Source organism: Echinops telfairi, unplaced genomic scaffold, assembly GCF_000313985.2.
Source record: "Echinops telfairi isolate 266 unplaced genomic scaffold, ASM31398v2 ScPeMD7_7469;HRSCAF=8507_1, whole genome shotgun sequence".
NCBI classification, from domain to species: Eukaryota; Metazoa; Chordata; class Mammalia; order Afrosoricida; family Tenrecidae; genus Echinops; species Echinops telfairi.
This window is the reverse complement of record NW_022111373.1, coordinates 81,699,525-81,712,095: the sequence shown is the minus strand read 5'-3', so window position 1 is coordinate 81,712,095 and position 12,571 is coordinate 81,699,525. Positions and strand designations below refer to the sequence as shown.

At 41.7% G+C, this 12,571-nt stretch overlaps 1 protein-coding gene across 1 annotated transcript in view; it reads right to left on the bottom strand.

The window, feature by feature from the left end:
* CCDC125 (coiled-coil domain containing 125) overlaps positions 1–12,571 on the bottom strand; it is a 28,583-nt gene that overhangs the window by 11,272 nt on the left and 4,740 nt on the right. Inside the window, exons 2-7 of the mRNA XM_045285230.1 lie at positions 11,252–11,310; positions 8,948–9,034; positions 5,558–5,635; positions 4,782–4,867; positions 3,149–3,231; positions 110–228 (exon numbers count right to left, since the gene is read on the bottom strand). Of these exons, the coding sequence (XP_045141165.1) occupies positions 110–228; positions 3,149–3,231; positions 4,782–4,867; positions 5,558–5,635; positions 8,948–9,034; positions 11,252–11,310 (512 nt within the window). The remainder of the gene's footprint in view (positions 1–109; positions 229–3,148; positions 3,232–4,781; positions 4,868–5,557; positions 5,636–8,947; positions 9,035–11,251; positions 11,311–12,571) is intronic.

Here is a 12,571-nt window from a genome sequence, read left to right as displayed (position 1 = left end):
GAGGAAGGTTGAGAACCACTGCCTTAGCACCTATACCAGAAAGGCAACAAGGGCGATGGGTAGGAGAGAGGAGGGGGTAGAGAAAGAGGCCCTTCACCCGGTTATTTACCTCCAGACCTGAGACCTCCGTAAAGCAGCTGCTCTGACTGTGGCCCCTGGCTTCCTGAGCCGTCGTCTGCTGTCTGATCTCCAGCATCGCAAGGGCCTCCAAATGCCGCTGATTCAGAACTAGGTGGCAGCACACAGGAGTGAGTGAGAACCTCAACATCCAGTCTAGTTACACTAACGCCCCGCCCTCATTTCTTCTGGGCCGTACAACCCCACAGCTCCATAACTCTCCAGAACCTCCGGAAATTATTGGTACAAAAATGGGTATCAAGTGAGCAAAAAAGTATTGCTACAAATTCATAGAAACCTTTTTTTTTTCTTTTTAAAATCATTTTCTTGGGAGAAACCTTTTTAGTAAAAAAAAAAAACAACAACCAAAATGTGAAGCTCCTGTTTCTTATATAGCTCATGGTCTTTCTCAACACCTCCTCCACTGTGTTGAGGTGGAGGGCTGTACACTTTAAACTTTATTTGATGATAATTGCTTTTTCAACCAGTAAAGTCATGATCTTTTTATGACGATTCTGTACAAGGTCAGGGTGCACACAGGAGAAGCCATCACTGCACAGTGCTATTGCCTCAAGCCACTCTCCTGATCCCCCTCCTTCCGATGGTTGCTTTTGCTCCGCCGGAGTCCTTCCCAGATCTTACAGGCAAATAAGTGTGGGTCTCCCTCACACATCCCCGGTCAACATGACGGAGGCTTGTGAGGTGAGCAAGAGAGAGTCAGGACAAGGCTAGAGGCTGGGGTCCAAATCTGGCGATGGTGGTGGGTTTCCAGCGCTTTCTCCGATCTGGGTTTAACCTCAGGAATAACATTTCCAGCCATTTCCTTCCAGCAGCACTGCCTTCCAAAATGAAATTCAGTCTGAATATCTCTCCACCGACATGAAGGGCTGCTGGGCTGCTGGTGTACAGGGAGGAAGGACACCCCTCCCACGTCGGCCTTTGGTCTGGTGTACAGGGAGGGAAGGACACCCCTCCCACGTCGGCCTTTGGTCTGCGAGAAAAGCCTGGCCTGGCCTTGGGAAGACCTGCTACACCTGGCCGGTGACACGGTTTGTTGCCTGCGCTGGCGCTAACTCTCTCTGTGACTTCCTTTTGGAAGGGCACTTACCTGGGTTCTGCCATGAGCAAAAGGCCCATTTCCACAAGAAGCATTTTCAAGCCACCTGATAATCCATGAAGTTGAGTGTTAAGTCAGATTCCCAAGAGTATGCATGTTTGGCGCATCATCTCCCCCACTGTCTTTTAAGATTTTCTGAAACAGCCTTTTCGGTCTTAAATGTCAACATTTTTTCCTGGACAAGTCTCGTTTTTCAGGAACTACATCAGAAAGCATTTGTAACCCAGAAATGGATCTTAGGTTCTTTTCAACGTCAAGGAGTTCAGCAACATTGTCCCTGAGAACAGACGGGAGGGGCCCAGGCCCAGTGAATAAGCATGTTTATCAGATTGCCAGCTTTCCTCCAGTCCTTGAACAGAACAAGGAAAGGGGTGCATCACGGCTGTGTCCCTTCCCGGTGTTTAATCCGTATGCCGAGCAAATGGTCCGAGGGGCGGGGTTAGAGGACGAAGAATGCTGCATCCGGGCTAAAGGAAGGCTCACTAGCCACCTGTGAGAGGCAGACATCTCCTTGCTTAATGCACTTGCTGGTGAAGATCAGGGAGGACCGCCTGCTGTGTGGATGACAATGCAGTGTCAAGAAAAGCCAGTCCTTGCAACTGGACTAACAGCGGCAGCATGACAAACAGAGGGAAGACTAAATCAAGGACTTCATCTTAGTCTATCCATAAGCAATGCTCCTGGAAGCCGCAGTCAAGGAATCAAGTGATGTCTTGCATTGGCCAGGTCTGCTTCTCAAGATCTCTTTGGAGTATCCAAGGCAAAAATGTTTCGTGATAATGAACGTGTGCCCGATCCAAGGCCGGCATTTCCCATCACCTCATTCGCAGGTGAAAGCTGGACGGCGAAGGACGCTCGGAGATTGATGAGTTTGAATGAACAGGATTGAAGAAGAGTGTGGAAAGGACCGTAGAGTCCAGAAGAACAAGCAAATCTACATCGGAAGAAGTACAGCCAGAATGCTCCTCTGAGTGACAATGGCAAGACGTTGGACATGTTCCCAGGAGGATCAGTCCCTGAGAAGGACATCACGCTTGGTGGAGGGTCAATGAAGAAGTAGAAGGCACTCGACGAGGTGGGTTAGCACAGCGGCTGCAACAATGAGTGCAAACACAACCATGTGAGCATGGGCAGGACAGGGCAGTGTTCCTCTCTCTCTTGCACGTAGGGGTTCTACGAGTCAGGACTGACTCCGTCATGCACACCGTAGCCACTCTTCCCTGAAGAATTCTGGCTTTTTGATTTACACCACATCAAAGGGTGTACATGTGGCCTCCTCCAGAGACTCAACTCATGTTTCTGTTAATCCTGAGTTTGGCATACAAAAAAGTCAAGGGTAAGAGCAGGGCTGCGGGGGGACACAGGCTAAGGTTTCCCAGTGGTATTTTCATGGGACATCCTTGCTACTCTTGAAGAATGTGTACTGTGATGGAAGACAATTCCCAGGCCCAAATTTCTTGGCCTTTTTCTCCACAATGTAGTTTTCCATTTTCTTAAGGCTTCTTCCTAATAAGTCCTTGTGACCTTCCTGTGTCTGTCAGGAAAACCTATCAAGATCAACATTTCAGAATCCTCAAAGAATAGCTGTAATACTTCTGATCTCTCTACCCTGAATTTGACTGGCTCAGTAGATCCCCCCGTGAAACCACTACTTTAGCTAGATCTCTCCTTTTGAAGGTACCCTCATGAGACAAGGATAAGTGTATTATTGCGAGAACCTGTCTTCAGCCTTCCAGTGAACGCAGACGCATGTTTAAACACATTCAAAATACACCCATGCACAGATGAACTGGAACTCGAGTTGCAATAATTTTTAGTCTTAGCCTCATCTGGAACATAGACCATTTCAGGGAAAACTACAGTGTTAACATATGGTTATAAAGGAATTACCAAAATATATTACTCTTTACTTACTTGCATTTTCAGACTTTAGTATTTTAATTTCTTTGGTTTTCAATTTCAAAGTTTCTTTGAGGACTGCATTTTCACAGTTTAATCTGGGGGGAAAAAGTTTCCTCCAAATAAATAATACAATACCACTTCCTAATTGAATGAGAATATTTTTATTTAATCATCAGAAAACAAAAGCCAAAGTATAATTTTTCCTACTTCAAATTTGTATAGCATTTACATGTTACAGAAGTAAGACAATTTAAAGAAGTATGGTAAGATTAAGCTCTGATAGTTATAACCCTTTTATACTTTATACTTCATTGAGAAACAATTATAAATACCCTTAAATTCATTTTGTACAATCGTTCTCTTTATTAACATTTTAATTCAACTTTGCAACAATTTGAACACCAACTATATGCTTAGGCTGCTTTCAAAAACATGCACAAAAAGATACCTAGAGATCAAAGTAATTAATATCCCAGCAACAGCACAATGCCTTCTGCTGGCTTTGTATCTCCTGCTAGTGAACCTGCCAGCAATGCACAGCCTGCACCTCATCCAGAAACCCCAAACACAGCTAATTGTGGACCCTCACTCACAAAAGTGGTCTGCCTGCCTCAAAGCTGTCAAAGGCATGAAAGACAATGATTGCGTAGTTACTTTATATTAAAGGAAACTGAAATTTACACAAGACAGCCAAACACAATATGGACCCCGAAATGGGGAGATAGTCTCCCTTTTGCTATAAGGAAATTATTAGAACAATTGACCAAATATGAATAAGGTCTGTAAATGAAAGAATACTACTGTGTCAATATTCGGAGCCCTGGTGGCATCATGGGTAATGCGTTGGACTTGCAACCACAAGGTAAGCAGTTCCAAACCACCAGTGTGCTCCTAGGGAGAAAGATGAGACTTTCTACCCCTGTCCTGCAGGGTCGCCATGAGTCGGAACTGACTCGATGGCGTGAGGACTGAATATTGTTAATGTCTTGATTCTGATGTTATGATATTATGAAAGAGAATGTATTTTTCTTTTAATATAAATAAGTATTTAGGGTAAGTTGGTTTCATACACGCAATTTTAAGTAGTTCAGAAAAAATATATATGCACACACACAGTTATCTACAGGGAGACAGACAATGCGAGAGAATGACGCAGCAAATGTGGCTGAGAGGTGGAATCTGGGTGGAAGATTAAAAGAATTCTCTGTACAAGCACTGGTTAGCAACTTTTCTGAGAACCTTCAATTATTTCAGACAAAAATATTTTTTAAATAATAAAACTTTAAATTAGGAGTTCAGCTATCTATAACCTCTATGAATTACTTTATAAATATATGTTATAATTTAAAGTTAGTAAGAAAATTCATACTAAGGAAAGAGTACTTCAAAAGATTTTTGTTTGAAAAAGTGCTCCAATGCAAAAATAATTATGACTTTTCCCTTACACTTTATTCAAGAATTCAGTTACATACTGTATCTGAAAATTAAAGAAACGTGAAGATTGAGACTACAGAAGAGCACGGATAAGCAGTAAGGATTTTACCACAGTTACAATAGCACAAAGAAGAAAAGTGTCAAATTCCAGTTAAATTGCACACATTCTAAAGATTTCAAAAGGAAAACTGTGGAGTAATAATATACAAACCTGTCATATTTTTGGATCCAAGATTCCTCAAGATTTTTAAATCTGTTTTGATCAAATTCTATTTCCCACTGTAAGGTATTTATTTCCTATGAAGAGAAAGTAGAGCTTTCGTAAAAAATCACTGTTCATAAGCCATTTGGTGAGATACTGAACTGCTGGAGTAAATCACTGAACCATTTCACCAAAGTGCAATAAAGAGAAAACGTTTAACTCTTGTTGAAAAAGGATCTATCCCACTTACCAGCATCTATAACAAATCTCTTTACCTTTTAATAAAAGTCTTGCCAAACTTAATTTCAAACAAATTTCTAATTGTTTACCTTTAAAACTTGCCAGAGGGAACCTAGATTTCTCAGTCCCACAACCCTCACCCTCCTTGGCCCAGTCAGGAGCTTCGCATCAAAAGGGGGCCCGCCAGGCACAGAAACTTGACAAAGACGAGCCCTAACTACCTTTCCAGCGAGGGAAGGTTGGTGAGCAGGACATAGCTCGGCCAGGTAAGCGGAGAAACAAACGAAGCACAGGTAGGCTGAAAACTCGACCAGGAAATGTCCAGTTGACCTGCCTCCTACCACCTCTAAATAGGGAAATAAACAGAGTCCTAGTTCTCTCTGACATTGTGACCGTCTGCTTAGATTGTAAACTCCAAGGGGGAAATAACCATGTGAAATCAGAGCGCAGGTGGCAGAGCAGGTGTGCAAATGGAGTAGCTGTTAGAACGGTGACGTTAAGGGAAGGCTGTTGGATTGAACAGATCTCCTGAAAGTGACCCCTACCTTCTCCAAGGACCGCTTTTGTTGCACAGTTTTTTGAAGCACTGCCTGGGTGTGACTTGTGGCTTTACCAAATATTGCCTAAGAGAAAGGAAAACAATATTCGTATAAATGGAAGTGTCAATCATTCCTGTGTGCCCGGCGAAGTTCATATTTTTGAGGAGTACAGAATTAACTTGAGATGGAAATTCCACAGGGACTATCGTTTGTGGAGGGTTCGACTGTTTAGGAATCAGAGGATCTTGGTCTAGCTCTCTCCCATGGTCTACTATATTTTCGTGTGATTCTTAGGAAAAAGTGAAAGGGATGAAGAATTATTAAGTGCTGTATTCAGGCCAATCATTACTTAAATAATTGCTTTTGCCAGTGGTATGCTGGGAAATGTTTAACTGTCAGCCCTCCCCTCAAAAATGTGTGTGTAAAAAAAAGTGTGTGCTTGTGGATCTACCCACATGCAAATGTGTATGAATTAAAATATGTATATACTTTTAGATGCTATATATACCTCATATTCATAAATATATACAAAGGTTATAAATTGTACTGATTTAAAGAATGTATGACATCCAATTTATAAATAATAATAAGCATGCATTAAAGAACCCCAGTAGCAAAATGAAATGATTCTTTAATTCCAAATAACTCATTGATCCTCACAAAACACATTTATATTTGTGGTCAGTCTATGATTACAATTGATGAAATTACGGATTAGACATGAAAGTTGGTTAATGTTTAGTTTACTTTAAGGAGTAAGCTATTTTAAAAGGACATGTTGGAATTTCACTTATTTGTCAATATTATCATCAACCTCTTCATTTAATCAGATAATAGTAAAATATAAAATCAAAAAATAATAATTATTATAAATTATCAAGGGTTCATAAGGAAGGGAGGGGGAAAGAGGGAGGGGGAAAATGCGGAGCTGATACCACGGGTTCAAGTAGAAAGCAAATGTTTTGAGAATGATGATGGCAACAAATGTACAAATGTGCTGGACACATTGGATGGGTGGATGGATTGTGCTAAAAGTTGTATGAGCCCCCAATAAAATGATTTAAAATATAAATAAATAAAATCACTGGACCGTGATGAGCTTTTAGTATTTACTACATTGAATCTTTTCTCCACTTCCTATCACTGGTTCATGGATGAGCATTTTAGTATCTGGTTACGTGGAGCTATGAGCATGCTGAAGGTTGTGGTCTTTGATCTTTATCACGGAGTGCTCCGAAGCCCACTTCACTTTCAGCAAGCCCGGGTGTGTCATAAAACAACCCCAAAATTAAAAATATATATATTGAAGCAGTACATAGCCAGGGAACTAGCAGAAAGGCAAGCTGGATTCAGAGAAGGGCATGGAACAAGAAAAATAACTGCTGACGTCAGAAGGATCTTGGCTGAAAGTAGAGAGTATCAAACAGCTGTTTACTTGGGTTTTGCTGACTACATAAAGGCATTTGACTGTGTGGATAGTAACAAACTCTGTCTATTATTGTTAAGACTGAAAATTCCTAAATGCTTAATTGTGCTCATTAGGAACTTGTACTTAGATGCTGGTTTCAAGAATTCATTGCAAATGACTAGAGACATTCCTCTTGACAAGCCATATGGAACTACATGGAAGGACCCAGAGCCCTGGAGCTGGAGGAGCCACGTGGAAACCCCAGCCAGCGCTAAGATGCTTCCACCACCACTGGATCCACAAGACTTTCCACCCACTAGCCTGTGATATTCCTGCATTTAGCGTCATTACATGTGTTGCGTGAGCCTGAAGAGGAATTTATAGACTGGTATTGGACATATGGGCTAATATCGGAGTTATGAACTTGATTTGAACTGGGCTAGGGTGTTTTCTTAATATATACTAACTCTATATAGAGCTCTTTCTTATACACATGAGTGCCTAAGAATTTGTTTCTCTAGTCAATCCAGACTAACACAGGTAGTGGCTTGGTTCACACCCTCTACTAAAGATAGAGACTTAATTTCACCTTCATCCTATCTGACAGGATAGCAGAGAACTCCCTCCAAAATGAGATGATAGCCGTGGGCATATATAATGCATCACGTAAGCATTATGGCTAGAAGGGCCATAAATGGACCAAATCTCAGAATGCAATTTATATCTCACAGATATTTTTAAAATATCTCAAGAAAAACAGCAGTAATAACAGATCTATATTAAAAACCGCTGCTTTTCTAAAGGCTGGAACCATTTCCTTATTCTGGCTGAGAATGTATACCATGCACAATCAGTGCCACTGAGTATAGTCTTCCAGCTGGGCAACCATCACCCCCTTCCTTTTCAGAGCTGGGTCTTCCTCACGCACACGGATGTCTGTCCTCTGAATTTACGATCTAACCTTCTGAGTTGCTGTTGTCAGTTTGGGTCTATGTAGATCTTAAAAGAACATGATGCTCAATGCAGATTTTTTTTTACAGGTTAAGCTGAACTATTTATTGTTCAGTGTTAAGAAAACTTCAGGAAATGTTTTTGGCTTAAGATTTAGGGATGATCTCAGGGTAAGAGTTCCTGGAATCCATGAAAATTGAAATTCTGTTCTGCATTTCTCTTTTGTTCAGGATTCTTCAATGGAATCTTTGGACAATTGTTCAGTAATAGTCGCCAGACATCGAATGCCTATCGGTAGAGGAAGAGCTAAGGGAACTCTGGAACATACACCCACGGGAGCATCCACTGAACAACAGAGATGAAACCATGAAACGCCTCCTCCATGGGGCCTGTCAACCTTCGTGCTAAGTGAAGGCGGTCAGTCACAGAGGGCACATAGCGCGTGAGACCACTGTTATACGGGGGAAAACATGTAAAGGAAAACATTCATGCCAAAGGCAACAGACAGAGGAGACGCCAAGAGAGGGAAGAGAAAGTAATGGACGAGACAGAGGCTAAGGAACGATAGGAACGCCTAAGAGTAAGAAGGTCAGTCAGGGAGTGGGTGAAGGGTAAACTTTTGGGGATGTTGATCAGAAATATATACTGTTTAATACAAAGTTGATGATCACAATGGAGCTCCTACATAATTTACAATAACAATTTTTAAATAAATAATTTTTCATTTAAAAAATAATCAATGGGGAAAAAATGGTGTTCAGATACCACCCAATTTTCCTGGTCTCCAGGTAGACGAGGCAGTTGGCCAGGGAAGCAATTAGCTACAGAATCTGTTTCTGCTTCCTCTGCTGACTTTCCTCTGCTGCCCCAGGCTTGGACGGCCCCTCGCAAGCTTTGAAAACCCCATTCTACTACACTTTGGAGTAGGAAGTAGAACAGAAGCACGTATCGCTTCACTAGGCCAATTCACTGGGATGTCCCAAGAAAGGTATTATTGGAATGTGTAAGTGATAAAAATTTTAAAAGTGACTCTTTACCATGCTCTGAAGAATTTTCAGTGCTTCCTCTTTACCTTCAAGTTGTCTTTGAGATGCTTCAAGCTCAGTTTTTAAAACTTCTACCTCCTGAGGAAAGAAAGAAAATTGGTCTTCCTGTTTGCAGATATGTAACCCAAATGTTACCAATTTGGCTAGCGCACTTTAACTGACAAAGAAGGTGGACATTTCTCTAGGCTCTGTCAGTGAGCCGTGGGGCTGAGGCTGAGAGCCTCACCATCAGGTGCTGCATGACTGACACATCCCGGTCGCACAGCTAATAGTTTGGAAAAGTACATATGTCCCTTTAGGCCTCATTAACCAAGCACATGGTCATCCATACAGCTGTAATAGCTTTCATAGGAGCCACAAAACCATGCAAATATGGGCTTCCTATTTCCCAAACTGCAGACTCCCTTGATAGAAAGCTCTACTTCCACCAGTCTTGATGCATATCTCAAGCTACTTAGTTCACTGAGCCTGACTATAAAACCCATAGTTATATAAAAGTCAGTTACAAGTGACCGTGACCCTGCAGGATGGAGGAAAACTGCCTCTGACGGTTTCCAAGGCTGCAAATATGCCAGGAGCACGAGCCCTCCCCTTTCCGCGGCAGAACAGTTGAGAGGTTTGAACTGCTGACCTTGTGGTTTGCAGCCCAACACTTAACCCACTGCACTTTCTCCGACTTAGGTTACATTCTCACGGCCAGTGAGTCGATGCCAACTCGTAGCAACCCTGTAGCACAAGTAGAATTACATTTCCAGAAGCAGCCTTTGTGAGAGACAAGGATGGGGCGCAGAGGCGAGGGCACTTGGAAAGCATAAACTTTATACTGGCTCACTGAGAATGCCTACAAAAGCAACCTGGCCTTCCATGTTTCAGTATTATCTATGAAAAATATCCACCAGTGGACTTTTTCCAGATGAAGATTTTTAAGACACTTTTATTGAGCTATATAATTCACTTAAACAATTCAGTAGTTCAGTCATATCAAGAAGAGGTATACAGTTATCACCCAATCAATTTTAGAACACTTTCTTTTTTGGTACTCATCATTATTAGCTCCCCATTTCTTCCAACCTCCCCTGCCCTACCCCAAAGGAACCATTAACTCAGTTACTGTCTCTGTAGAGGTGCCTATCCTTGATTTCACATACAGAAAAAAAATATTTTTAAAGGAACAGTAACAAAGTAAAACATTAAACTCAATCAGAAAGAAAATATTAAGAACCAGAACACTTTAAAATGGATCAAAAAGGAGGTCAAATAATAGGGTGCTACATTTAAACCTACGTGCATCTGTAATAATCTACTCTCCAATGCACTGTGCACCACAGCAAGGCCGCTCACACTCCCTGGTCTGTGGTCCGAGGGAATGCATCAGAGGGTTAATCCACGTGAATTTCCACTTCACTTCTTTTTTTTTTAAGATCAACAACTTTAAAATAGGTCAAAAGGAAGAACAAATGAGATGACACCACACTTTAACTTAACAGTGTCTGCCATGAATGACTTTACACTGCTCCCTGTCTGACAACAAGGCTGTTCGCATCCCTCAACTACGGTCAGAGAGGATTCACCAGAGGCTTAATCATGGGTGGACTTTGCAAATGGATTTTCGGGTTTCAACTGTCATCCAATTTGTTGTTAGGAGCCATTGAGTCAGTTCTGGCCCATAAGAGCCCTAGGTACAACCGAACAAAACACTGCCTGGTCCTGTGCCATCCTCACAATCGTTCCTGTGTCTGAGCCTAATGTTGCAGCCATTGTGTCAATCCATCTTGTTGAGAGCCTTCCTCTTTTTCACTGTCCCTCCGCTTTATCAAGCATGATGTCCTTCTCCAGGAACTGGTCTCTCTGGACAAACCGTACAAAGTACTTAATAGTTCATCCATGCCTTCTACAAAATAGGTGTTCACAATTTAAGCTCTGATACCATTCCCTCCTTCAGATTTTATTATTTACAATCCTTGGATCACACGGCTGGTGTGCTTCATTCATGTGGACTTAGTTGATGTTTCACTTAGATGCCTGCTTGTCTGAAGACAAGCCTTTAATACCCGAGATGCTATTCTTTCTGATTGCTGGGTGCATCAGGTATTAAGCAGGGCTATGTCATAAAAGCTAATTGTTCTTAGATTGGGACTGGAATTAAGTGCAACCCCCAAATCCATTCATATGACTGTGGTTTACATATATGCCTCTGGTTTATCTTACAGACATCATTGTCATTTTATGTCAGAGAACTTTATCAGTCATTTCCCTGGGGCCAGATGAAGATTTTGTATTAGTCAAAGTACCTACCTCTAAAGCTTCATGAAGACGTTGCTTTAATTCTACAGTTGACAATTCTGAATTAGAATCTGTTTGAAAAAACAACAGAAAACAGACTTGAATATTTTTCTTAATTTGTTAAATACAAGATATCTGTTTACAAAATCTCAAATGCAGGTTCCCTTTAAACCGCAAAGAGGGAAAAAATGAAAATCATCCAATTAGTGATGAAAATATCTAGTTTTAAACATTTCACAAATGAAAAGGCAAACTTGGAATAAAAGCAGTGACTGAAAAAAGATTCTAATTTCAAACCAAGACCAATGACTTGTTTTAGTCTTCTACAATAAAAACAAAAACAAAAAAAAAACACCGCATGCATGTTGAGTCAAACAAATACACTTGGGGGTTTGGCTTAAACCCAATCAATATAGTGATATGAGTATCTAAGAAATAATCTGAATTTAACTTCTTGCTAAGACAAGTAACCAGAAGTTTCCTGTCACTTCAGTGACACTCCTTAATGTGATCAATTGAGAATTTAAAATGAGTTTCCCAGGAGCTGCCTTTGCATTGGGGTCTCACTGGCAACAGGAAAACATTAGGTGAGAAGTTACAAGCAAAACGCAAACTCAAGCTGATTCAAACTCATAGGACTCTATAGGCGAGGGTAGGGCTGCCCCTGTGGATTTCCGCGACTGTAATTCTTTACCAAAGTAGAAAGCCTCAACTTTCTTCCTTGGAGCAGCGGGTGGTTTTGAATGCCTGATCTTGGGGTTAGCCGCCAAACAAGTAGCCCACTATGCTACCAGGGCTTTCCCAGATACAAGCATGTGGATGAGAAGAAGAGAAAGGAATAATACTTTAAGGCATATTACAAAATTTATCAGACACACGGGATTGCCCATTCATTTAAAATTATGGTATTTTTAGCACTTGTCATGGATTGATTTGTGTATCGTCCACCCCACTTAGCCCCCCTTGCCCCCGCCCCCTCAAAAATGTATGTCAACTTGGCTGGGCCACGATTCTCAGTGGTTTGGCAGTTACAGGATTCAGGTGGAGCGTCACCCCTTTTCTCAGGCCTCGGAGAAATTTCTCTGGGGTGTGGCCCGTATCGCCTTTTATTTTAGGAGACACAAAGGTAAAGAAGCTACCAGAAAGGGATTTCCTACCACCAAGAAGAAAAGTCAGGAGAGGGAACCCCAGTGGCTGGTACTTCCCCGTTTGGCTGCAAACTGAAAGGGCATGGGTTCAAAAGCACCAGCCACTCAGCGGGAGAAACACAGGGCTTTCCTACTCCTGGAAACAGTGAGTCTGCTTCCAGAGGCAGTCCGACCCTGTCTGGGA